The 27,488-nt window shown below is 48.0% G+C and overlaps 1 protein-coding gene across 2 annotated transcripts in view; it reads right to left on the minus strand.

The window, feature by feature from the left end:
• Positions 1–2,902: 2,902 nt before the first annotated feature.
• The window catches only part of UCK2 (uridine-cytidine kinase 2), a gene marked incomplete at both ends in the record, with an annotated part of 71,378 nt that continues 46,792 nt past the window's right edge, over positions 2,903–27,488 (minus strand). Inside the window, 6 exons of one of the 2 annotated variants that reach the window (XM_082865718.1) lie at positions 2,903–4,010; positions 5,374–5,422; positions 7,891–7,988; positions 13,944–14,086; positions 20,763–20,859; positions 21,697–21,856. In XM_082865718.1, the coding sequence (XP_082721844.1) occupies positions 3,871–4,010; positions 5,374–5,422; positions 7,891–7,988; positions 13,944–14,086; positions 20,763–20,859; positions 21,697–21,856 (687 nt within the window). Of the gene's footprint in view, positions 4,011–5,373; positions 5,423–7,890; positions 7,989–13,943; positions 14,087–20,762; positions 20,860–21,696; positions 21,857–27,488 lie in introns of those variants that run through there. The other variant, XM_082865719.1, reaches the window with a different exon arrangement.

Below are 27,488 nucleotides of genomic sequence, written 5' to 3' on the forward strand. Positions count from 1 at the left end.
GGGGAAGCGCAAGCATCTAAGACACACAAAAAAAGCCTACGTCTTTATTTACCACTCACTCTGTTCCTAAGGCAGGACTGGCTAGGCACTCACTGCCTCTAAGGGTGGCCGGATGCTGACCTGTAGCCAGCCCCCTGCCCCAGGAGGGCCGCAGAAGGCCCAGAGACCAAGATCAAAGGGGACTCAGCTCCAGGCTCACCCCGACGGTTTCCTCAGCCTGCTCTCCCTCTCGTTTGCTCGGACACCGAGACTTTCCCCACTCCACCCTGAGGTCAGGGTGAAGGAGAGGAGTGGCAGAGAGGTCCAGTCAGCCCTTCTCAGAAGCCCAGCCCTGGGACCCAGAATCTCCCTAGCCCGCCTCACCCACACGGTTGTGGACAGGCAGGTGGGAGACTCCAGGGCAGAGGAAAACACTTCCCTGCAAGAGGCTACTACTTCCCTCCAATAGCCTTGGGCCCTAGTGCTGGCCAAGGATGTCAAATCAGGGAAACCTCACAAGGACAGCAAAGGAGGTGATACACCAACGAGCTGGGCTCCAGTCCCTCCCGCACACAAGCCTTAGCCTGACCTAGTGGCCTCATGAGACTGGCAACCCACCCTGGACACAGAGACAAGTGTCCAAGCCAGCCCAGGAGAGGCAAGAAGCCAGTGTCCTTGACTGCACAGCAGCCGAGACCACAGTGGGTTGCTGCAGAGACAACAGGCTCTGAAGGGTGAACCGGGGACCTTTCCCTGCCACCCTCCCCAGCCTGTTCTTCAGAGACGGCTGCCTCTTTGAGGGCCTACCCTATCCATTCCAAATCAAAGGACACCTGAAGTCACAACACTGCATCTTCCGTATACACACTGCCAGCTCTCTGCCCCTATTGGTCTCAGGCTGCCCAAGAACAAGAAACCCAGGGAGCAGAAGCTCCACTGGGGTGAAGGAGCTTGGGACCAGGCCTTCCCACGACACAATGCCTGTTCCCTAAACACATGGTCCTTGGACAATACCTGCGCAGCTGGGAGAAGCAAGCACCACCGGGTATCTCTGAAGACAAGAGACTCCCATGTACACACGACCAACATCGCCCCACTCTGCTCATCCGTGTCGCCTCCCTGGACAGCAAAGGGTACCCAGGTGACTCATGTCATGATTTCTGGCCTAATGGCTCTACCTGACTCTCCAATGGAATCAGAGATCCAGTGACTCTTAAAATACCAAGTCCGGGATTGGGCACATAGAAAGCTCAAATTCAGATACTCAGTTGGCTAAACGCTGGGGTCACCACACCAAGGCAGAGCTTCCCGTCCCCTCCTGGCCCCAGACGTACTATGTCACAGAACCAGAGGAGTCGTCAGCACGGCCCAGTGAGCCCCCAACCGAGACACCAAGAATTGGTGACGGTTTTACCCAGAGGCAGGGCAGCCCTAGAGCTGCTTCCAGCGAGGACAGGGCTATTCGGAGACACTGGAGGCTTGGTCCCAACACCAGGAGTAGATGAGGAAGCGGCTAAGTAACTCAAGGCTCAGAGATGAGAAGAATCCATCTTCCAAGGCAGTGGGATAGACAGCCAAGGCACTGAATGGTTTGGCACCTGGGAGCTTCAAGTAAAGTTGACCGTGCTACCACCGAAGGGCCGAGGCGCTCCCAGACAGGGACGGGCTTCCCCTGAGCACAGACAGGCCCCACCCAGCAAGGCAGGAGACCCCTGGGTCCTCAGGATCCTGCCATCTACCCTTCATCTCAGAACCGCACAAGGCATGACTGGAAAGATAATCAATACTGACTCGGAAACACGCACTCCAGAACTTGGCCATCCCGCCAGGCACCGGCCTTCAGAGCAGGCACCTCGGGACCCTCCCCTTCTCCAACCAGGCAGCTGCTGCCCTTGGGGGGCTCCCTCAGGGCCTGCAGCACAGTCTCCTGAAGGTCTCAGGGGTGGCAAAGCCCTGCTGGGGATTAGGTTTGACTTTTTGACACAGCCCAACGGAGTTAGAGTCAAATGGAGTCCAGAAAAGGGGAGGCAAACTGCATGGTGCCGCTTGCTCCCGTGTGACTAGAGTTAACGGCATCAGTTTATCTGAATGGCTCAAGGGGCTATGAAAGCAATGGAAGGAGAAGCGCTCCCCAAAATGTTTCAGGCTGTGGCAGTCACAAGGGAATAACTAAGGGCATAGCCTACCGAGCACTGAGATGGAACACACTGAGGTGAAAAGCTTCTGCCTCTTCTGCAGTTAAAAGGTGACGCTTCAGGCCTCTCTAATTACACCTCCTCCTTCTCGCTTGGTCCCCTGCTTCCTCCACCCCTCCCCACCAGGAATCTTCAGGAATCCGTACTTCTTGCAAAGAAGGAAGTTTTCACCAAGAGGGAGCCCTCGGAAAAGCTGGAATTCTCCACCCCAAATGTTTTCAGCCCAAGACTCCAACTTGTGACTTAAAAACGCCACTCCCAGGCTTCCCTGGTGGCGCAGTGGTTGAGAGTCCGCCTGCAATGCGGGGGACACGGGTTCGTGCCCCGGTCCGGGAAGATCCCACATGCCGCGGAGCGCCTGGGCCCGTGGGCCATGGCCGCTGAGCCTGCGCGTCCGGAGCCTGTGCTCCGCAACGGGAGAAGCCACAACAGTGAGAAGCCCGCGTACTGGAAAAAGACAAAAACAAACAAAAAAAACACGCCACTCCCCTTCCCCACCCCTCGTTTCCGGCAGCTGCCACGTGACGCGGCAGCGTGGTAAATAAGTCAGTCAATGTGGCTGTGATGCCGCCAGTGACGGTCCCCGTTATCCTCACCTCGCTGCAAATCCCCACGCCTCGGGGAACAAAAGCTACAGGCTCCCTACACGGCAGAGCTCTCTTGCCACCCTGTGAGGGGCAGGCTGCCAGCAGAGGCCCTCAACCGAAGCCCAGACTGCAAGGGTCCACTGTGCACTCCACAGCTTGGGGGACAGCCCAAGGAATCTCATGGGTGACTTCCCTGGGAGGCACCAGCGTCTCAGACGATACGACAGGCATAGTCCCACTCCCTCCTTCCCCACTCAGTCAGGAAGCGACCCCGTCACATCCCCACCAGGGAAGGAGAGAGAGGCAGCTCTGGCTTTCCGAGAGACTGAGAAGCGGGTGAGTAAGGAAGGAAGTGTGGAGCTACCCGAGCAGCCAGAGGTGGGCAGGGGCAAGAAGAAAACGCAGAAGACTCATTCCCCTCAGTGGGCCCCTTCCCTGAGTTTGAGTTTTGAGTTGAGGTCTTGCCTAATTTCAACTCAAAAAAAAAAAAAAGAAAAAGAAAAAAAAAAAGAAAGAGGATCTCTCATTAACATTATCCTGAAGCTCCAGCACCAGGAAGGTGGCATCTGGCAGGGGAAGCGATCAAAAGTTCCAAACTCCACTTCCAACGAGACCCACGGACACTGAGAGCAGCGAACCGTGAGCCTCCCTCCCAGATGCCTGAGCCTGCCCCACCTGGAACCCACCAGGCAACTTCCCTTTGGTGAAACTCCAGCTCCAGCCCCCAAAACACACTCAAGTACAGGCCCTCCTGCAGAATACTTACGGCAAACAGCTGTACAGTATTTGTACATTTACACAAAAATAGATCCTTTTCTATATATATATATGTATGTATTTATAACTGGTTACACGTTGAAGTCATAATTAGGCATCACCAGTAGTAGTTGGCACAGTTTGCCATTTAAGCTCAGGGTCAAGTTCTGTTTCATTTCGCTGCTCCGAAGTACCAAAAAAAAAAAAAAAAAAAAAAAAAAAGGCATTTCATCTCCATGGTGTTTTCTTAAATATAGCAATGTCATAGGAAACCATATGTATAGATGCACAGTGCCTCCTGCCCCCTCCTCCTGTCCCTTGGAGATCGGGGCCAGGGTCTGAGGAGACGGGGGTCAGTGCGGCCGGCTGCTGGACTCCGAGGCCTGCCTCTTGCGTGAAGGAGTATAGCCATTGAGATAGCCGTTGGTCTGCCGTTTGGAGAGCCCTCCGTTCAGGATGTCCTGGATGTGCTGCACGATGAGGTTGATGGCCACTGTGGGGCAGAGACCAGAAGAGTGTTAGGGACACGGGGAGGGTGGGAGCACGTCTGTGGGGCTGTGTGTCTGTTTGGGTGGACGGCACTCAGGAACCAAAGGCTAAAAACTGTTCCAGGAAGCTGGCTCTGCTGCTTGCGAGCAGGTCACGCCACCTCCCCAAGCCTCCATCAGGGCTAATATGACCCCCGCAGGGGCATTCTCGGAGTAGGACAACGTAGAACACGATCAGAGGCACGGACTGGATGAAAGCAATCGACCCGAATTCTGTAGACATGAGGTCTGGCCTTCGCTCTGACACCATCAATTAGCTGTGAGACCCTTCCACTGGGCCCCCATCCCATGCAGCTCCCCATCCCAAAGACAGGGACCCTACAGAAGGCCCTCTCCTCCAAAGGTCAAATGGGACTCTCTTTCCTTAGCCTTGGAAAGAAATCATATGATTCAAGCAAATGATCAATGTTAACATCCCCCAAAATGGGATAAACATCAAGTGCTCTCTGAGGTGATGCCCCAAGAACAACCCTCCCCCAGGGTATTCTCCAGACTATATAAACTGAAGCTAATCCTGAGGACACAAAAGCAAACCCACGCTGAGTGCCATTCTACAAAACAATGGGCCTGTGCTCCTCAAAAATGCCAGTGTCATAAAAAACAAAGAAACGCTGAGGAAAGTTAAAGGAGATTAAGTCAATGTTAATTGTCCTGGATGTGATGAGCGCACTGTGGCAATGTAAATGAAAATGGCCTTGTCCTTAAGAAATATACAGTGAAATTTTCACTGCTCTGACTAACTCCCAAAAGGCTCGGCAAAAATTTTACTTTTTAAACAGAGGAAAATTGAAAGAAATGATAAAGAGAATGAGAAGACGGGGTATTCTCACAATTCAACTCTGCCCCATTATGCCTAAGTCCAGGGATAGTCCTACTTTCTAGACAAGTCAAAGCTAACGCATAAATGCACTAGTGGTAGAAATCCCTTTCCCTTTAGGAAAGGCTACCTTAGTGCAGGTCATTCTAAACTAGATTAAGAAGGAAATCTACTTTTGCTAAAAAATGGCCTCAGATACAAGGCAGCCAGGTATCATCACTGGGAATGACAGTAGAAGGTAATCTATTGCCCTCTGATTGTTGCCAGAGAAGCACAAGTTCACGCCTGTCCCCATTTATGTACATGCATATTCACAGGGGCCTGTCCCCGAGGCCAGATGCATAGGTATAAATACCTTTCTGGCTCACAGCAGCAGCCAGTGGCTCAACCACATCTATAGAGCCTTGTCTGGTTACCACATCCTACTCCAAAGTATAACTGACAAAGGGTAGAAGTTATGCCCCACGGGATGGCACTCCATGAGGACTCACCTAGATTATCTGCACCTCTAGGAATGATCACATCAGCGTATTTCTTTGTCTGTGGAGAAAGATATTTACAATGCGTTAAATGCATTACAACACATTAAAGAGAGAAGCTGGACCAAGCCCCTCTTCTAAGGGAATGTGGGGAAAGGGCCAGCCTTCTACCAATCCCAGAGAGCAGCAGCTTGTGGCTTTAAACAGAATACATTTTATCCACGTTATCTAATTTATAATAAGTCGGCTTTTCCCTGAGTTCTCATTAGCAGTTAACATTGTTTCAGCTTACAATCTGCACAGAGAACGTGGTCTTTGAAACCAAATATATAACTGCCTCTTCACTGATGGAAAACCAACAGTTAGTAAGACCAAACTTAAAGGGGAGCAATTCACCTTGGATTTCTATACACAGTTTATCTAGCACGAGGGTAAACCCAAAAAGAAGTAATCGCCATTGATGACCACTTTCCCTGGCTCTGTTATGACACAGCCTTAAAAAAAAGAAAGAAAAAAAGAAAAAAAACCCCACAGACTCTGTTTTTGTTTGTAAAGTTTACTGACATTTTGTGGACCATTTTACAAATAACTTGTGTCTTGGTGAGACCACATAAATGATGCCTTAGGACATGGGCATCTGTACTCTGTGCAGCTTCCAAGCTACAACTGTTGAATTGCGACTGATGCCCAACTTGAACCAGGCCGACAATTTATCAGGCCCAAGTTCCTGGTTGACGTGGGAATGAGCTGCTTTTCCCTGAGCTGAGTGGCTGGACAGGAGGAACAGGTAGAACAACCTAGAAAATATTTACGTAAAATTCTGAGCTCCATTACAAATAAGTTAAACAGCAGGAAGTTGGCAGTAAACTCTAATGTATGTTCAGTAATCAGTTTACTTTGTATTCTTTTTTTTTTTTTTTTTGCAGTACGTGGGCCTCTCACTGTTGTGGCCTCTCCCATTGCGGAGCACAGGCTCCGGACGCGCAGGCTCAGCGGCCATGGCTCACGGGCCCAGCCGCTCCACAGCATGTGGGATCTTCCCAGACCGGGGCACGAACCCGCGCCGCGTCCCCTGCATCGGCAGACGGACCCTCAACCACTGCGCCACCAGGGAAGCCCTGTATTCTTATTATTAAGTTAAAAAGAGCAGGAGAGGTCCTCAGATGGATGGATAGAATTTCACAGCTCCACAGCCACTTCTGCCCTCTTCCCAGAAACCTAATCCTGTGACCCAATCCTCTCCAGGGGAATGAACAGGGCATCAGCGTTACTCAGGCTGACTCAAAGTCTGGCTGGTTCCAGGCTGAAACAAATGTCAAGTCTGTTTTGATGCAAAACCTACTAACAGACTTAAAGAAACAAAGAGGCCCCCCGGGGTGGGAGGGATGGGCAGGGGTAGGGTGCGGTGGATGAATTGGGAGATTGGGACTGACATATATACACTACCATGTGTAAAATAGAGAGCTAGTGGGAAGCTGCTGCATAGCACAGGGAGCTCAGCTCGCTGCTCTAGGTGGTGACCTAGATGGGAGGGATGGCAGGGATCTAAGAGGGAGGGGATATAGGTACACGTATAGCTGATTCACTTCATTGTACAGCAGAAACTAACACAACATTGTAAGGCAATTATACTCCAATAAAAATGAAAAAAGAAAGAAAGATGGTTTGGGATCATATTTTTCCATGGGAGGAAAAAAGAAGTTAATTATTAGGCGAAGCAGAGAAATCCCCACACTCGGCCACACTCTACACCTCTCATCTCCCTGAAGGCATCACCCAAGACAAGACGAAGACCCAACCTCTCTCACTTTCTCTCAGAACTTAACCCCACCACTCCAAACCTCATGTCCCTGAGGTCTTCCCTCAACGTTCGCAGATCTTTCATGAAGAAGCTGGGGTGTTTCCTAGGCTGAGGGCTGATTCACTAAAAGCTGAGAATTCCCCTGTCCTCACCCTTCCTTCTCTGAAAGCCACCTCACTAGAGAGTTCCCAGCTGCCGTGGGCAGGCCTGACAGAGCCCGTGCTAGGGCAGAAGTACAGAAGCCTGTTCCAATATGGCGAACCTCCCAAATGGGAACTTACACGGGGACCAACGACAAGCTCGAAACGGGGCTCAGATGTAGTGGCAGAAGAGATTCAGAAGGGAATACCTTGTAGCTGAGGCCTCCTACACCAGTACTCCAACCATCACAGACCTTCTGAAGACCCAAGTGGCTGAGTCTATCCTGGGATACCGATGCACCCTCGATAAAGGGTCTCACACCATGAGCCTACCAAGCAAGAAGTGTACAGCTTGCTGGAATCAGACAGCAGGATCCTGAAGGGGTACCCCAGAAAAAGAGTGGCAGGACAGAGCTCTCGGAGAACACAGTGACAGGAAACAAAGCACCAAAGGCTGTCCTTTCTTGGGACTTGAGGATAGAGGAGGGAATGAGTGAAATCCCAGCCAGGGAGCTCAACTTACAGACCTTTATTTGTTTGATTACATTTTAAAGACTAAATTCAATGAAAAACAAGAACACAACTCACTGGCAAGCAGAATTCCTCAAAGGCAGGCTTGACGAATGTAATGTACTGAGATAAAATCTGCTCAAGGTCCCTCCCTCTTTCGCTGATGTCCCTTAATACTAGAAGAGAAGGAAAAACAAGAATCAAGAAAAGAGTGCATGAGTCAATACATGTCCGCCTTTCACGAGGCCGACCAGGATCACACAGGCTTCACAATGACTCTGGATGATTCACAAGCCGGATTCCTAAGAGACTTGACCGAGAGCCAGTCAGCAGCCGCTTTGGGAAAAACAAGTTGCATTTTCACATCTTGCTACAGTCAAATCCAGCTATGCTCTCCAAAGCAAGAGGTTTTCCAGGAAAGGCCAATAGTCTTGCCACTGGTTTCAAGCAACATTTGACCCAAATAAAACTTCATTGAGAACCCCAGAAAAAGGCAGGACAAACTCATAATAGGAAGTGGACCGGGCCCAGAGAGGTGGTGGGGCTTCCTGGAAAAGGGTGCGGGTTGCCCGGAGACTTCTCCTTTGCCCACCCTGATCCCGTGCCCTTACACTTACCTGTGTTCAGGGCGGCAACCCTCTGCTGATGTGCCACCTCCACCTGCCCGGCTCCCACCCACACTTGAGCCCCTACAGGGGGTAGAAGTGGGGCAGAGGGCCCAGCTGTGGTCAGCCACTCCTGCCCACCTCAAGCACAGAGGTCTGCAAAGGGAAGACCTCTTAGTGAAAGATGAGAAAACCATGGTGTAAGAAACCACGGCCTGGAGCTGTGAAGCTGTCCAGATGGACCCAAACTCACCATCTTCTACCTTCTTCCTCCTGGGGGTGCTGTTATTCGGGGACTTGCAACAAACACTGCTTTTAATACAGTCTTTCATCAAAACACGGAAAAGCGTCCAGAATCCTCGTTCCGCCACTGTACACTAACCTCCCTGGGCCTGAGTTTCTCCCAAACTCAGCAAGTGAGTTTGAGTCCCATAATCAAAAACAGCCCCTCCCTACAAATGTTTTCAATCTTGGCTATTAACTCTTTCCCTCCTACCCCAAAAGGGTATCGAATCCATCTACAGTCACTTGCAATGGGCTCTCAGCTCCCCTCAATCATTTCTCAGGTAATCGTTTCAGTGTGGGATGAAACTCTGAACAAACATAGGGAATCCTTGTAAGTGAATTTCTGGAAAGCCACGTCTGTAAATAATTCTGTGTTTACGCGCAGGCATGCGCACAGGAACGCACGCACGTGGGGAAGGGCAGGTAACAGGGAGAGCCTGTGGTTTTGGTCCAGGCTGGCATGAAGCCTGCATGATCAGATGGCTAGAAAACTGTCAGGAAGACCCCATTCCAGAAACCCGGGTAACAAATATACTGCTGTCACCATTGACTTCTCTACCAGCTCCTCAAATCACAAGGAGTTTTCCCCCCGCATGAGCCCTGGCAATAAAATGGTTGGTTGGTCCCTAAATCGTCAGGATTTGCCTCACAAACCCTGCCGCCTGTGCACCCAGCCCAGCCAGGAAATGGTCTTCTCAGGCATTTGGACACAGGGCCCCGCTCCAGCTGCCACCGCCACTGCTCTGCCAGGGACGCTTGGCCAAGTAGGAGCTCCAACAGGTGCCACGTGGCTCAGCCCCACAGGCCTCCAAGAGCTTGGGCACTCAGGCCAACGGGCCGAGCTCACCAAAACACACAGCCCATGCGGCCTCCAGCTCTTCACACGTCTCCAGATAAGGTCCAAAGAGAAAAGGAAGCCAGACCAAAAGGTTGTCAGAGCTGGAGGGAAAAAAGCAAACACACGCCCGCACTTATTAAGCAGCTTTGACTCAAAAGCCCTGCAAATAAATGCCTGATGCCGGGTTTGTTTCACAAGACGTGCATTTCACACAACTGCTGACAGCTTCAGCACTGTGGGAACCTCTGTCCTTCCCCCAGAACACACACACACACACACACACACACACACACACACACACACACACTCACTCACTCCCCTTTCACATCGCTCTGCCACTGCCCTCGGCCCAGGCCTGCAGCTCTCTTGTGTCTTGCAGACCCGAGAGCATCACCTGTCATGTCACGGGAGACAGGAACGTACCAGGGAGAAAGCAGTGGACGCAGGTGAGTCACACCTGCGACCGCTGAAGCCCGAAGCCACTTCTTGCCCCATCAGCTACAGCGATGGGGGCAAAACTGACCCAGTTTGAATCCTGACCCCATTAACTACTACCTCTGTGGCCTTAGACAAGTTACTTAACATCTTTGGAGCTCATTTTCCTTGACTGTAAAGCAGAGCCCATAATAGCAACTTTCTCACAAAGCGGTCACTTAGGAAGACAGGGAGATATCCATAAAACGCTTCAGCACCGTGGCTGGCACATGGTGTGTATTCAATAAGCCTAAATTTCTATGAAGACAACAGGAACTGAGGAAGCTCCGGGAGGGGGATGGCTCCCTGAGACAGCAGACTGTCGTATCGGAAGGATGGGAACTGTGAACTCAGGTGAGCAGGCTGGACCCAGTGGGGGTGGGAGTCCCTCAGAGCAGCTGGGAAGGTGTGGGAGGGGCCGGGGGGGGCTGCAGTGCAGGAGGTGGAGGGCGGACACGTGGAAAGACAGGATGGAGAGGGAGAAACAGGAAGACAGGCAGGGGGCATCCTCCAGCTTCCACCCTTGGAAAAGGAGATGGCAGTGGGTCGGCACGTTGCCCAGACGCTGGGAACACGCAAAACCATAAGGCTTCGCCCACCTCCGCTCCCAAGAGCCTTCCATCGAATTATTACCTTAAACAGACGGGCCCCCCTCCTTAAGCCAAGGACAGCTCGGGGCCAGCCAGTTCACCGCACTGAAACGCCCTCCTCCTCAGTCAGGAAACGGGGCGAAGCCGACAACTAAGGCAGAACAAGGTCTTGGCACAAACCGGACACTCCAGGGACTTAAACCCAGCTTCCTTGTCATCACTCTGGCCCTGGCACATTTGCTGGGCTGAGACAGGCCCTCTCAGAGGGGCCTTGCAGGGTAAAGGGCAGGAAACGACAGGTCTCCCCTTCCCTGCTTGGCCTCCACTCAGCCCTTCCAAATCAGCTAACGCTGCTTCCCATCAGCCAAAGCTGAGAACCACACGTAGAAGGACCCAGAATAAACACAATTCCTCCATGGCTGTCAAGTCACTTTAAAAATTCGTTGAGGAGACGTGTTACTCTAGTAAAAGAACACACTGACTATGCCAAGGCTCAGTGCAGCCCTAACTCCGTGTAAACTGGGCACAGAGAGCCACGGCGGGAGAGACGAGGGGTCAGCAGTCTCAGGGCCCCCGCCTCTCGTCTCCCCTGTCCCTAATTCAAGGGTTGGTTAAATGCATATAGAGAGGGAAGGCAAAGGCAAGCTTTGCTGGGAGGAAACCAATTCCCTAGGAATACAAGGGGGTCCCTGGGAAGGAAGGAAGTCCTTCCAAGGCTATGAGACTTGATGCAGACCTCCCTCCCACATGAGGGTCAACCTGGAATGTGCCCAGGAGGATGTAACCCACAGACAGGTGAAATCGTAGCGCTCACTCAAGTCTCCAGGAATGTTCTTTTGCCCCACAGCTCCCGACTAACCCTCCCTCCCTCTCCCTTACCCACAAAGCACATGCCAGGCATGTATTTGGACAGAGAGTGAATTTGTAGAAACAACTTTTGCTGAGAGTGACTAAGCAGTGGGTGACATGACAAGACAGCGGAACGGAAAGAAGGCAGCGACCTGCCCCGGGGGCATCAGGGAAGGCAGGGGGTGAAGAGAACTGACCCTAAGAAATCCCCAGAGAAGGCCACCATCACCTCAGGTCTCTCCCCCATTTCACATAAGGATCTCAGCACAAGAAAAGGAGGGAGAAGTTTCTGTTTAATCTACCCTAGGATTACTTGTTTGAATGAATCAGAGTCCAAGGATGTGGCCCCTCCACAAAACGCAGTTCTAATTTCCTATGCAATTTCTTGCCCTCGCTCCACCCTCAGGCATCACTCCATCCCCTGGGATTTTAGTACCACCTGCTGGACTAATGATGCTACCAGCCCAGGTGTCACCAGCTCCTGAGGACATGACTACTCAAGAGGTTCTGACAAGTCCTGAGAGAACACTTGGAAAACATAACATCATCATCTCAGGTGAAGCAGGTTTCTGACCTGCCACACTGACATTTATCGACTAATGCCACCACCAGGCATTTTACCTGCATTACCTCTGATCGGCACAACTATCCCAGGAGTACTAACTAATCCTTACATGATCAACCAATAGGAAAATAAGGTAGAAAGAGATTAAAACATAATCTGAGGAAGAGATATGGGAACATATGTATATGTATAACTGATTCACTTTGTTATACAGCAGAAACTAACACACCATTGTAAAGCAATTATACTCCAATAAAGATGTAAAAAAAAAAAGGAAAAACCCCCATAATCTGCCCAAGGTCACACATCTACTCAACGGTGAAACCAGGATTTAAATAATGTCCGGTTCATCTGACTCCAATTTTCCCCCCAGTGATGCCTCCCAAATTTGGCAAGCTAATATGGACATCCGAGCAGATCAGCCTAGGTAGGACCTGGGTTTGTGGATGAAGGTGATAAACCAGACCCTGGGGCAGATGCATAAGCAATTGTCAGGCTCAAGCCTCAATTATCTGTCAAAAAAGATCATGCAATTCTTACCTGGCCTGTGTAACCCTAAAAAACAGGTCTGTCTCCTTCATATTACCCATTTAAATAAAAAAAAACCCATGCCTGGGAGGTCACAAGAGGCACCAAAGTCACAAAGCTAGCAAGGGGCTCTGCTGGGACTAGAATTCTCCTTTTCTCTATCAGGTTACTCCCACTGCCCGACACCACCGGGGAGGGGAAGTACAGCTCCCCTGACTTAAAAGAGTGTGACTCCTATTACTTCTTAGGAGGGTAAAACCCAGGGAGTCATTTCTCTAGATGCTGCCATTTCCACTTATAGTTCTTGTGACAAGAGTACTGAACTGGATAAACTAAAAATCTGTTTCATGAACCGGAAAAGAGGAAACTTCACAGACTTTGAGGTCAGAAGGCTCTGGGCTGCAGCTTATGAAATCTGACTCTGCCAATGACTTGCTCTGCGACTAGGAGCTAACCCTGGCGTTTCCTGTGTCACTCCTCTTCCGCACGATGGGGACTCAAACCTTAAGTCAGCTTTCATCCCTCTCCTCAGTCACCCACACCCCGCTGCCTTGGCTGGGGTCCGGTCAGCTCTAACTCTGCTAGGAACCTTTCTCATCTCTCCCCAACTCTCCATTCCCCCTCACACCACCCACGGGCGACAGCCCTACCTGTTGTCCAGATCAGCAGGACAGTCCTAACGAGCCATGGTGTCTCTGTTTGAGGTATATGCCTTCCTGGGCTGCCTAGGCCATCACCCCGCCCCATCCAAGTCCAGAACCCACTTCCCCCACAAAGCCTGCCAAGCTCTCTGGTAGAAGCAAGCCCTCTGCTTCGCATCCCGCAGAGGGGAATTCACAGGCTCCGCTCTCCCACCAGCAAGCAGTTTGGTGTCTTCAGCACTCGTGGAAGGAAGGCCTGCAGAGAGAACAACTGACTTGGCTCCCGAGCTGGGTGGACAGAGTGACCAAACCTCCACAGAACGTTCCGGAAAGCAAAGGGCGAAAGAAGCAGGCAGGTGGGACCAGCTGCCCAGAGTTGCAGGCAGAGGGTGTTCCTGCCCACCCCCCAGATGTCCTACAGTGAGTGCCCATCTTGATTATGACACCTGTGGGTAAATCATAAAGGAACTGAGCACTTAAACTTTTCCCCAGCAAAACCCAAACGTGAACTTCTTCTGTCATCTCTGTGACCTCACAAGCTTTCCGTTATCTGAAACAGTAAGTGACTAATCCCTTCTCAAATGTCACCAAAAGTTTGGGCAACAGGACATCCCTGGGGCTAGACTGACTCAGTTGGGCTGGGCCATGCAGTCACGAGGCAGGCTGCCTCGGGGGAAGGCACGGGGCCCAGAATCGGGGAGGGCAGGGGCCTGTTACAGGCCACCGACGGGGCCATCAGAGGCTTTTGGAACGCACCTCTGCGGGAGAGCCGGGTGTCCGCATCTGTGTCCACGAAAAGCTTCATCTGGAACAGGTCTCGCACTTCCTGGGAGTAGAAGGCCAGGATCCCTTCGAAGAGCACCACATCTGCGGGGTAGACGGTAACCGTCTCCTCCTTCCTGCAAAGCACAGAGCAGATGATGGGCCGAGCCAGGTAGGGGGAGCCCGGGAGGAGGAAACAAGAGAAGCTGTCTGGGAGTCTGGGGTCCTAGCCCCTTGACTGAAAGGGCACTGAGAGGGTTTAGCTAACACAACCTTACAGAGCCCTCAGACCACCACGGAAGACCCAAGAATGAGGTCCAGGACGGCTGCAGCAAAGGTCTCCTGTGACCAGTTCTTCTGAGCTTCCGCCGTAAAGCAGATGGGTAGACATCCTTCTCCTTGGAATAAGAAACCTGCTGTTGGGACCTCCCTGGCGGTCCAGTGGTTAAGACTCTGCGCTTCCAATGCAGGACACGCAGGTTCGGTCCCTGGTCGGGGAACTAAGATCCCACATGCCACACAGCGCGGTCAAAAAAACAAAAAAAACACCTGCTGTTGAATGAAGAATAAAGACAGACAAAAGAAGATGTGATCACTTTTTTTTTTCCCCCTCCGAAGGCGTCTCCAGGAATGCTCTCAGTCCTGGCATTTATGGAACCTAACACTCTGAACTTTCAAAAACAGAAACTCACAGTTTTCTGCCAACAAGTCCACCCCCTCCCCCAGTGCTGAGGCAACTGGGAGGAAGAAGGAAGGGGCAGATGGAGGGAGGGGAAAAGAAAACTTTAGGTAAGAGGGTGGGAAGGGGAAAGGATTTCTGTGGAAGGAAAGAGTCCCAGTCCTGCCAGGGTTGGCTCTGCCCAGCTCCTACAACTGTCTTCCTTATCAATAAAGCAGGGATGGGCTTCCCTGGTGGCGCAGTGGTTGAGAGTCTGCCTGCCGATGCAGGGGACACGGGTTCGTGCCCTGGTCCAGGAAGATTCCACATGCCGCGGAGCAGCTGCGCCCGTGAGCCATGGGCGCTAGGCCTGCGCGTCCGGAGCCTGTGCTCCGCAACGGGAGGGACCACGGCAGTGAGAGGCCCGCGTACCGCAAAATAAATAAATAAATAAATATAAATAAATAAAGCAGCGACATACATTACCTCATCCATCTCCCCACAGGATTGGGAAGCCCAAGGCAGATACTACTGTAAACACGACTTTTCAAAAGCCAGGGAAGTGAAACCAAATGGATAACTGGGGGTCCAGCTCCGCCCTGTCTCAACTTTCACTGCAATCTTGTCTTTCGCTTCTGTCGGAAAACCACCTTGCACTTCACCTCAAAATTCACGAAAAGGGAAGTAATGACGCCACTGCAAGGTTTACCACTCACCCTAACCAGCAGACATTTGTGAAGAAAACCACACAGTTATTTCAAAAGTTCCTTAAGATTATAGGTTTTATCTGTGCAAACACAGTGAAGTCAGCAGCAGCTGGCCACTCAGAAGGGACTTCCCTCCCATAAACATGCTTTGATTCTTTATTGGCTCAGTCCCCTGGGTTCTTGTCTAAATTCTAAGGCAGCACTGTTGGAGCAACTACCAAGGTGGCAGAATATGGAGCATGAAAGACAGCAGAAAAGCACCAGGTTAGTGCAATTAGGAGACTCTCTAGGATGGCGGTATTAACTCTGGATGCACACAGAATCATCTGGGGAGCTTTTAAAAATATTTATACCTGGACCCGACTCCCCTGGGGCTCTGACTTCATTAGTCTGGGGTGGAGCTAGAGCATCGATATTTTTTAAAAGCTCCCCAGGTATTTCTCTTCTTTTTTTTTTTTTTTTAAAGTCATGAAACTTTATTTACTTAACAGCAGAGGTTCGAAGTATATTGAGCGGATAAAAATACCAGGAGAAACTGCATCCACGTTGGTATTGGAGAGACGCCTAACTTCTGTATTTTAGAAACTGACAGATGAAATAGCAATAAAGAAGGAAATGGAAAGTATGAATAACACAATTAGCAATCATGTATGTGTTTGTGCGTGCACACAACTTTGTACAAAACTTTGAAATACAACTGCAGCAGGCACAAAAATTAACTGTTAGGCCACAATGGAATATTGACCAATTCCAAAGAGTAGAACTCACTTGTGTATTTCTTTTTATTTATCCTGCTTGGGAATTTGTTGCGTTTCTTGAATCTATGGATTTAGTGAGTTTCATTAGTTCTGGGGAAAATTAAGCTACTGTCTCTTCAGATATTGCCTTTATTCTCTTTCCTTTCCTCCTGATTAAATATTTTTCAGGTCTTTTCACTGTCTTTTATGTCTCTTAATCTCTTTTCTGGTTTTTTTCTGTCGTCTTCTTTCCTTAATGCATTAATGAATGATTTCTTCAGATCAATCCCCTAGTGTTTGAATTGGGTTTTTTTAGGTCCATTTTGCTGCTAAATATGTCTACTGAGTTTTAAAAATGTGCCGTTGTGTTTTCCGTTTCTAGAAGCAATGTTTGTTCTTTTTCCATATTTGATACATTATTTTTAATTTTTTCTTTTTCTAAAAAATTTACATTTTCTTCTCCCAGTTTCATTGAGATATAATTGACATAAAGCACTGTGTAAGTTTAAGGTGTACAACATAATGATTTGACTTACATACATCATGAAATGATTACCACAATAATGGTAATAATGTTCAGTGAACATCTGTCATCTCATATAAATGAAATATTTAAAGAAACATTAAAAGGAATATTAAAGAAATAGAAAACTTTTTTTGTGAAGGAACTCAGGATTTAGTCTCTTAACTTTCATATATAATGTACAACAGTGATTATCTTTATCATGTTGTACGTTACATCCCTAGTACTTATTTATCTGATAACTAGAGTATGTACCTTTTGATCTAGTTCTCCCTCCTTCTGCAAGCCCATCTCCCCATTTCCCCACCTCCCCAAACTCCCCACACTGGTATCAATAAGTTTGATCTCTTTTTCTATGAATTTGTTTTTTGAAGTATAATTGACATACAATACTACGTTAGTTGCTGGTACACAACACAGTGATTTCATATTTCTATACATTTCCAAATCATTACCATGCTAAGTCTAGTTGTCATCTGTCACCATACAAAGATATTACATTATTATTATTGAGTATATTCCCCACACCGTACACTTCATACCTGTGATTCATTTATTTCGTAGCTGGAAGTCTGTACCTCCTAATCTCCCTCACCATTTCTTCTTCCCTTACCCCCTTCCCCTCTGGCAACCACCCGTTTGTTCTCTGTATCTATGACGCTGTTTCTGTTTTCTTGTTTGTTCATTTGTTTTTAGATTCCACACAATACATGAAATCATACAGTATTTGTCTTTCTCTGTCTGACTAATTTCACTTGGCATAATACCCTCTAAGTCCACCCACGTTGTCGCAAATGACAAGATTTCAGCCCTTTTTTAAAAAAGCTCCCAGGTGTGTCTACTGTGCAGCCAGGGCTGAGACACGCCAACCCTAGAAGAATGTCAGGTACTGGAAAACAGGGTGCTCATTGTGGTTTAGGATAAGGAACCAAACTGGGCAGAGTTCAGAAGCAAGATGGATAGAAAAAAGGATCAATGAGTGAGTGAAATAATGAGTCACTCTAGGCAGCTGCCCTGGGCCAAGAAGAGGGCAGAAAGGCTCTGCCGGGAAACAAAACGTGTGTGGGATTCCTAGGGTTCCATCTGGAATACACAGAGTGAGTGCAATGACTGTGCTAATTTACCCAGACTGACACTGTCTGGCAGTGCTGATCAGCTTGCCTAACTGTTAACACTAAAAAGGAACAGGTGGTTTTCCAACTCAACAGTCATGCCTCTTCAATCCTGGGACAGTAAGGAGAACCAAACTGCCTGCTCTGTGGGTGGTATCCCCAAAAGTTGAAATCAATCACTCCCCAAGTCCACATGTAGGTCTAGGTGGGAGAAAATTTAGAAATAGCCTAGAGCTAAAAACAACATTTATTGAGCACCTACTAGCCCAGGATGCGCCAGGAACCTATGGTGCGATATTCTGTTTAGGAGTTTAGAGATGGGCTGGGAGGTTCACATAAACCTGGAGAATTAGAGCATTTGGGATTACCAAATTTGGGATTACCTAGCCCAACCTTCTCATTTGACAATCATTCCTTACGATAAAGAAGGGGAAGACCAGAGAAAGGTATTTACAGAGAATAGGTGACTTCTCAGTTGTAGCCCAACATTTGTTTGTGGTCACCAAGAAAGACCCATGGCTGGGATGGGATCAGTTAACCCTGGACAGCTGGGTCCCTCACAAGTGGCTCTTAAGAGTTGGGGGGGACTGCTGTGGTCTTAGGTGGTCACAAAGCTTCATGCAAGAGATGGGCTCTGGGCCACTAAAGAACAGGATTTTAAAATAAAAGGTATGAGAGGGGAATCTGGAGAAAAAAGTCAAACACAACTGGACGGGCAACTCTGCAGGGTTTTTTTTTTGTTAATACGTGAACTTCATGGAGCTTGTGCTGCACAAGGTACTCATCTTCACCCCCTGCCCCCCGACTACACTGGTCAGGCCCTGACTCCTGCCAACTGCCCTCACTCCACTCCCTTCCATCGGGCCTGTATCAGTCTCTCACCTGGGCCACTCCAACGGCTTCCTAAACAGCATTGTGAATCCTTGTTCCTGCCACAAGACTGACCTCTCCATTCCTACATAACTGCCATCTATGGCTCTCTACTGCCAACACGTTTATCCTCTGGCCCTGGGGTCCATCCATGGTCCTTCCTGATCTGAGGCCTACCTGCCTCCCAGCCTCCCCACCTCCCGCCGCTCCTCCCACACACTGACCCCCATCCCTCCACACCTAACCTACTGCAATCCCCCACCAAGCTGGCCCCTGAAATGCCTACCTACCCATCACCTTGGAAATCCCTTTCCCAACAGCTTCTCATGCTTTCCAATGCACAGCTTAAATATCATCTCCTTTACACAACCTGCACTAAATACTCCAGCCCTTCCTCCCTCCTACTGCTCCACATCCCCTTGCCTCAGTCGTCAGGCTGCACTGTAATTCTGTAGCAGTACCCTGCCCAGGCCCTGAGAGGTGGTGGGCTAGACTGTCTCTTGTCAACTTGACATCACCACCACTCCCCCAAGGCTAGAAACTACAATTCCCAGAATCCCTTTCCCTACATGGTCCCAGCTACTTTACCAATGGGAAACTCAGAAGATGAAAGTGATTACCACAACACTGTAAATCAACTATACTTGAATAAAATAAAGGTTTAAAATTAAATTAAAAAAGAAGATGAAAGTGAAACAAAATCTGTAATTTTTAGGAGACCATAATAGCTAGACAAGGAAACTGCAGACACTCCATAAGTTCCCATTCAGAGGCTGTGGGCCGGATGAATGCAGCGGATTCTTGGACTTTGCACGAACCTAGCTGCTTCTCCAGATGGCAGCTCAGGCTGCCATCATTGGGGACGAATTTCTCTGATTCTCCGGCTGCGGCCTCCCAGATCTTTGCTCTCCCAGCCCCCTCGTTATTCATGTTAGCTCCAGTTCCCTATTCTAAGCGCCCCTTTATTCCTGCATAGTCTGGAGAGGTTTGCTATAGGAGGCATATCTTGTTCTCTGAATGTCCTGCACAGCAGAATCGGGTCCATAGTAGGAAGTACTTCAAGAGCTACTGGTGAGGGATGAAGGTGAGAACCAAAGCAGCCCGGCTTTCCATCACAATGTGCTCTTTCCTCCTCCTCCAACCCAATCTTTGCCACACCCTCAAGTTCTGAGAAAGTTCATGAGAAGAGCACAGAACATGTGAGCTAACTGCATTAAAGGCTGAGATGTGTCCTAAAGGAACACACAGGGAGATGAAGATTGGGCTTTTAATGATAGAAACATTTGGTAGTAAACATTTGGTAGTAGGAACATTTTAATGATAGAAACATTTGTTTTTAATTATAGAAATATTTGGTATGAAATCTAATTTCCCATTTTTAAAAAATCAACTCAAGAGAGAGTGGGATAAAGAAACCAAGAAGGAAAATGAAAAGTGGGAGGCAGAAACTTTCAAAAGATCCCAGAGCTAAAAACAACACTTACTGAGCCACTACTAAGGAGCTACACGTGATGTGACACACATTTACGAGTGTCGAATGTGCCTGGGAGGTCCCCCGAAGGAGACAAAGTGAGCAAAGAGCTCTATGTAGCTCTGAAAGAGCTTGGGGTCTGGCTAGCAGGAGGGAAGTCCTCCAGAAGCCCCTTCCCACCACTCAAGAGGGAAGGAGGCTGTGATGGAGGTCAAGCCACTCTGCTATTCTATTAGGAGCATGAGAATCGACAAATGGAAAGGACAGGTCTGACGTGATTGAGAAGCTCTCTGGTGGGTCTAGTCTTTGGTGACCCCAGTGCCCTCACACCTCCCCACACAGCTCGATCCCAAGTAATCCAGGAGAGCAGAAAGAACAGCTTCTTTTCTTCTTCTTCCTGTTTTTCCTCTACCATACCCCCTTGCATTTGTTCCAGAAACAACAGCTTGGGCATGTGGATGAGGACGAATGTGCAGTCCCTCACCTGAGTCCAAATTCACAAATCTATCCCTTCAGAGTTAACAAAGCATGATGATCACGATGGGACTGCTCCAGGAAGCACCTGGATGAATTCCTGACCCCGTGCACCTACAGGTATGCTGACGCCACCGCCCTGTCACTGACAGGCTGCACTGGGCACCAGACACATGGGGGCAGCGTGAAGAAGCCTGGAACTTCTGGGGACCCTCTGGGGAGCAACAGGTAACAATCCCCAGCCCAGAGCAGCTCACTTACCGGGAATGGGAGACAAAGTCATACACAGGAATCTGGACTGTTTTCCCTTCGGTGATTTCTTTGAGTGTCTTGAAGATGAGTTCATTGTCAAAGGCATCTGAAGGAAATCAAACTATTAAGATGTTTCTTAATTGTAAAATGATTTCTCCTATAGTGATGAACAGGGGCATCCCTAGAAACCTATTATTTCACATACGTGTATCACACCCTAGAGAAGCATCCCCTCCCCACAAAAAAGCCAGATTTCTACCTAAAGCAGAATGCCAATTTCCTGCATCTCAAACCAAAGTGTATAAATGAGTTCTGAAAAGTGGATTTTTTTTTTTTTTTTTTTTTTTGGCTTGCCATTCCGTCTCTGGCCTCAGACATCTCTGTCCTCCCTCTAAATCCGGCAGCATATGATAACCTGGAAAGCATACTCACAACTAGGGCACTGCAGCAGGCATCACACCAAGTTTTGACTCTCACAGTTATAAGAATTCCAAACCAGCTGAAGGGGCAGTGTGCTCATCTGGGACTGTCAGGGCCAAAGACATTCTGGACAGGCAGCCATCCTGGACCCTCCACCCCACTCTCTGCCAGTCGGTGAGTTTAACACACGAGTCACGCACACGCACGTGCTGGCGGGAGGGTGTGACACAGGCTGCTGCAGAGCAGGAGGCGGGAGAACCAGCTGTGTGTGCGCTAGCCTGTGTCTGGCCCACCCTGAGGAATAGGCTTCTCCAAGAGTCGCCCTTGTTCAGACACAGATTCGATCAGTATTTAAGGCGCCAAGCACCAGAGGATGCGTTGCAAAGCGCTTCTTTCCTCTAAGCCCCACCGCAACCCCGCAAGGCACCTAACAGTCCTCCATTTTATGGATGGGAAACAGAGAGGTTAAGTAACTTCTTCAACCGATCCCCCCCACACACGCCCCTTCGATGCCCCGACTCACCCGGGTGATCAAAATTGAACTGGCCCTTCAAGGCTTTGGCCTTCTGCTCTGAAGTGAGGACACGGTAGAAGCTATCCTGGCTCAGGATGACCACCTGCTTCTGGCGATAATCCACCTCATTCTGTCCCAGGAGCTGCACAATCTTAGCACAAACGGAAGACTGTAAGGAAAGAAGGGAACACCACGGAATAAGGGAGGTCCAGTCACTGAGCTGATGTGTGCGCCCTTAGCAAGGGGGCCTTTGGAAAGAAGAACCCAAAGGCTACGATATCTTGGATGATGCATTAGGGGAAGGGAGGAAACGTCTGCTGAGAAGGAATTCGGGGGCCCCAAAAGTCTCTTCCTCCCTTTCCTTAACACAATTTACTACACTCAGGTATCCACAGTGAAGGCAGGGGAAGGAGGGCCGTAATCTCTAACTCCTCTTCCATAAAGCCTTCCCCAAAGCTACTAATAAAAGGTGACACTATTTTATTCTTCGTTGCTTGCACCCTGGTATAGATACACAAAAAAGACAGCAGAAAGTGGGGAAAGGGCACATTGAGGCTGTGCTGATGGGCCCAAGGGCCTCTGGGTCATGAAGTGACTGGGCATTTGCTAGACATCTCACAGCCCCTGCACATCTCTTTATGTCAAAGGAATCTCATAGCAGAGAGCCTGGCTGGTTGGCAGTAAGGCCAAGGTCATGGTTTCCATCCTACTTCTGTTGGTTTCTTTTGCTCTGGTCCAGAGCCGTGGACATCATCGCCCTCATAGTACCCCAGACAGCCTTGTCACAGATGTGTGCCCCCGCTTTTAGAGCTGGAGACATAAACATCACCAATACCTGAAACAACCTAGGGGTATCCCAACTAAGAGTAGGGACGCCAGTTCCAGATGAACTCAAACCTACATGCTTTGTATTGTGTTGCCAGTAATACACATATCTGACTCCTTTTCTCTCCAATAACATACGCTCTTTGTAAAAGGAAAAGTATAAAAGCAAGCGCATTCCAAAGAATGAGATAGTGAAAGATTGTATTTACCAAATAACTCTTTTCTTTTTTTTCATTTGATACAAAGATTAATTGAAAAATAAGAATGTCTACATTACAAAACCTCTAGAAGCTGTAACTCAAGCCCCCTATGGAACTGGTTGACCTAATTACAAGCGATGAAACAATGAGCAGTTAGAGGTTTCTTGGGCTCAGCCTTAGAAGTCTTACTATTGAACTTATTTTACCAACTGATTTTACAGGGAAAAACCAGGAAACTTTTAAAAGTTCTTATGAAGAATGTATTTGATTTGTCCAAGCATAAGGAAAACTGGTCATTCCTGTTGTACTAGCCAGTGCAAACTAAAACTATTTTGAATTATACGCCAATAAAGTTGTTAAAAAAAAAAAAACTATTTTGCACAATATGTCCTGTTGTACACGTGGTGAAACACACTGCCATATTATAAGGATCTGTGGGGGAAATTTTTTTTTTTTTTTGCAGTACGCGGGCCTCTCACTGTTGTGGCCTCTCCCGTTGTGGAGCACAGGCTCCGGACGCGCAGGCTCAGCGGCCATGGCTCACGGGCCTAGCCGCTCGGCGGCATGTGGGATCTTCCCGGACCGGGGCACGAAGTCGTGTCCCCTGTATCGGCAGGCGGACTCTCAACCACTGCGCCACCAGGGAAGCCTGGGGAAAAATATTTTGACTCAACTGTTAATTATTAGAAAATTATTTTACTTTTATGACACTTTTGCATATTAACACACAAAAAAGCATTTAAAACTACTTAGGATTTTTGGAACTACAGATGTGCCAAAAGAAAGAAAAAAAAGGAAGGTATAAAGCTTGCACATGACTTAAACTACATTCAAAAATGAAAATGCTACAACAGAATCAAAGGTTCTATGCAGTCAAAACCTCTTTAAGTTTTTAAACATGTATAGGCCCATAATTTCCTTTTCCTAGCTCAAGGCTATGAGAGGGCAACTTTTATACCTGCAGCCTTCACTAGTAGATAGAACTCCTTCCAGAAGTCCAAAGAACAAAAATGAAAAGAGGGATTCATGGAGCCAGATATATATAATCTATCAGGTTATTCAAATAATGGTATTTTTTTATTTGTAGCTAAAACACATTAAATATGTGTTTTTTAAAGAAGAATAGTAATCCCACCACTGCCAGAAAAGCATATAAGGAAGTTACACTACTTAATTTCACAGATAAACCATCATTTCCCTTAACCCAGGCACAACCTAGGACAGAACCTATCCAATGGCCAATAAAATTGGTTAATGAACATACAATAGGTACAATTCTAGAACGTTAGTGCTCATCACCCTCTCTAACAAGAGTAAGGATGGCTGGGGAATTTCCTGGTGGTCCAGTAGTTAGGACTCAGCGCTTTCACTGCCGGGGCCTGGGTTCGATCCCTAGTCGGGGAACTAAGATCCTGAAAGCCACGTGGTGTGGCCAAAACAAAGCAAACAAACAAACAAAAAGAGGGTAAAGATGGCTGTTTTGTTGGTCCACAGCTGCTTGTCTCAGCTCTATGTTTTCAAGGACTGAGCTGGTGATCGTTCTTTCCACAAACATACCACCACCACCAACTGCTAACATTTTAACTGATTATTGGTTAGGTGTCAGGCCCTAGGCCAAGTGCTCCATTACAGCTACCCCCAGAAGTCACAAGTGTTACCCTTCACAGATGTGGACACCAAATTAAAGGACTTGGCTACAGTCATACAATCCTGGTTCCTTTCCTCTTCAACTTAAAAGTAGTCAGGGACTTCCCTCGTGGCGCAGTGGTTAAGAATCCGCCTGCCAATGCAGGGGACACGGGTTTGATCCCTGGTCCGGGAAGATCCCACATGCCGTGGAGCAACTAAGCCCGTGAGCCACAACTACTGAGCCTGCGCTCTAGAGCCTGCGAGGCACAACTACTGAGCCCGCATGCCACAACTACTGAAGCCCGTGTGCCTAAAGCCCATGCTCTGCAACAAGAAAAGCCACCACAATGAGAAGCCCGCATGCACAATGAAGAGTAGTTCCCACTCGCCACAACTAGAGAAAGCCTACGCGCAACAACAAAGACCCAATGCAGCCCAAAATAAATATAAATAAAATAAATAAATTTATTTTTTAAAAAAAGTAGTCAGAAGTGGGGGGTGGGATAAATTTGGGGTTTGGGATTAACATATATACACTACTACATATAAAATAGACAAATGACAAGGATTTACTGTATAGCACAAGCAACTATATATATTCAATACCTTGTAATACCTATAATGGAAAAGAATCTGAAAAATAGATATAGATATATGTATAAGTGAATCACTTTGCTGCACACCTGGAACTAACACGACACTGTAAGTCAACTATGCTTCAAAAAAAAAAGGTAGTCAGAAGTTCCAAGCCGAAAAAACCCTTTTATCGCTCAGGAGATAAACACCACTGCATGAACAAACAAAGAAACACTTGCCTCTAGGTTAATTTAGATTTTTCTAGTATTTTCTTCTTTCTGGAACTTGTTAAAACTGTTAAATCGGGGCAACAGATACTTGGGGAGGGGTTCATTGCCTCTACTGGTGCTTAGGTTTGAATCTTCACACAATCAGAAGGAAGAAGTCCTACAGAGGACATCTGCAATGAGTGAATGGTTTTTTCCTTACTGAAGGCCCTCCTTTTATATCTCCTTCACTTTAATTTCCCTTTTCTCTAACCCTACCCTTTTCAAAAGGATGAAATGGAGGTGCAAGGTGTCTTGTTCCCTCAAGAAAGGAAGTAAGTCACTAATGACTAGGGTTTGAGGAGAAGGCAGGCAATCCTGAGCTTGTAGAATGCTAAAAATGGGAGAGAGCGCAATTGCTGTGGTGAGCTAAGACTTATTAAATAATTATAGTCACAAAACCACAAGTACCATATGATCCCACTCAGGAGGTATGTAGAGTAGTCAAACTCATAGAAACAGAAGGTAGAATGGAGGTTGCCAGGGGCTGGGGGAGGCAGGGTAGTGGGGAGCCATGTTACGGATATAGTTTCAGTGTTACATGATGAAAAAGTTCTGGAGATTGGGTGTCCGACAATGTGAATATACTTAACACTACTGAAACGTACACTTAAACATGGTTTAAGATGGTAAATTTTATGTTATGTGTATTTTACCACAATTAAAAATATTATTATTATAAGAAGAGTCCACATTTAAGGGGCAGTTTCTTGCTATGTGCTGATACTGGGCTCAACATTTTTAAATCATCCCATTTACTTATTACAACCTTGTATGCTGGCCATTATTATTATACCCACTCTATTTACGGTGAAGCCTGAGGTGAAGTGACTTGCCCAAGTCAAGTGGCAGTGGAGCCAGGATTCCAACGCTAGGAGTCCAACCCCAGAGCCCACCCTCCTTCCAGCTGCACCTCCCAGGCAAACTGGTACCACCCGTGGGGCTGGAGGTAAACTCAGTTTTGCATGGTATCTCCACATGTAGCGCGATGTATCCAGAATGTCTTCTGTCCCTGCCACTTCTACTACACTATTTTAAAAGAAGAGGGGGTGGGGGACAGGACACACAGCAACAAGCCAGCTAGGGTTGCTGTCTGAATACAAAGTTAAGATCAATGAGGTTAGCTTTAGAAAAGGAAAAAAAGAAATCATATGGAAGACTCAGGGAAGGTCATTTACAATTTCTTCACTCCTGTGCCATTTTGAAGATATTATCTCAATTCTTTTACAAAAGATACTATTTTATCTTTTTTTTTCCTTAATGAGAAAACTGAAGCTTAGAGATTTCATTCAAGCTGAATGGCTTGCTCAAGGTCATGGAGCCCAGTCTCAAGCCACAGATCTTCTAACTGCAAAGGCACAATTCTTTTCACAATTCCAAACTGAAGCAGCTCTGGCATCAGCCCCACTACTCTCTATAAATTTACTCCATTTCCAGAGAGCAGGGAGGGAACTGGTTAGAAACGTAATACTGTTTTGTCCCACTGTATCATTAAAGTCAACTTTCACAGAATTTCATGTGACTCAAGGCAGGCAAGTGATTTGTATATCAAAAAGAAGCTAAAAGTACACACACACACACACACACACACACACACACTCAAGGTATTTGGAACCTAAATTTGGATTATGCTCAACGAATCCAGCTATTTGGAGCCAGAAATTTGGAGGGCCCAGAAAATTCTCTGAAGAAAAATCTGTAGGACTAAATCTCACAAACAACTACAGTGATGGAGAACAACTCACAATGACTTTAAGATTCCTTCCCACATTGTAATTCCGAGAACATGCCAACACTGGACTTCATAATTAGGCCAGTCCACCAGATGTGCTAACCAATATGGCGGACTCCCTTCTCGGGGACACTTCCCATTGCTTTAGGAAGTACAGCAATTCTCTAAATTGATTCTCACATAGGAGGTGGCTCAGACAGCCTAGACACCATCTTAGTGTGCCATTTCTAGTGTGTGTGTCTTCCAAGATCTTCCTTAAGATCCTCTTGTCCAATCCCAATATTGCCAAATGAGGAAAACAAACGAAACAAACAGAGCAAATGAGCTCTGGTGGCCTCTTTGTTGGGTGAACCACCAACCACCCCAACACATAACCTGGATGGAGCCCAAGCTGGTCAGCTCAGAGCAACATAGCTCAGCCCTACAGAGGGCTTCAGGCTGGGTGTGTCCCCAGGGGACGGGGTTGGCATCTCTCATGCGCAACCTTACAGAAGAGTACAGGCTGAGGGCTATGCTGCCCAACATGCAAGAATCGCATCAAGCTGTCTGTCCTGCTCAGAGTGAGCTGCTTCA

Source organism: Leucopleurus acutus (genome assembly GCF_964270905.1).
Source record: "Leucopleurus acutus genome assembly, chromosome: 2".
Taxonomy (NCBI): domain Eukaryota; kingdom Metazoa; phylum Chordata; class Mammalia; order Artiodactyla; family Delphinidae; genus Leucopleurus; species Leucopleurus acutus.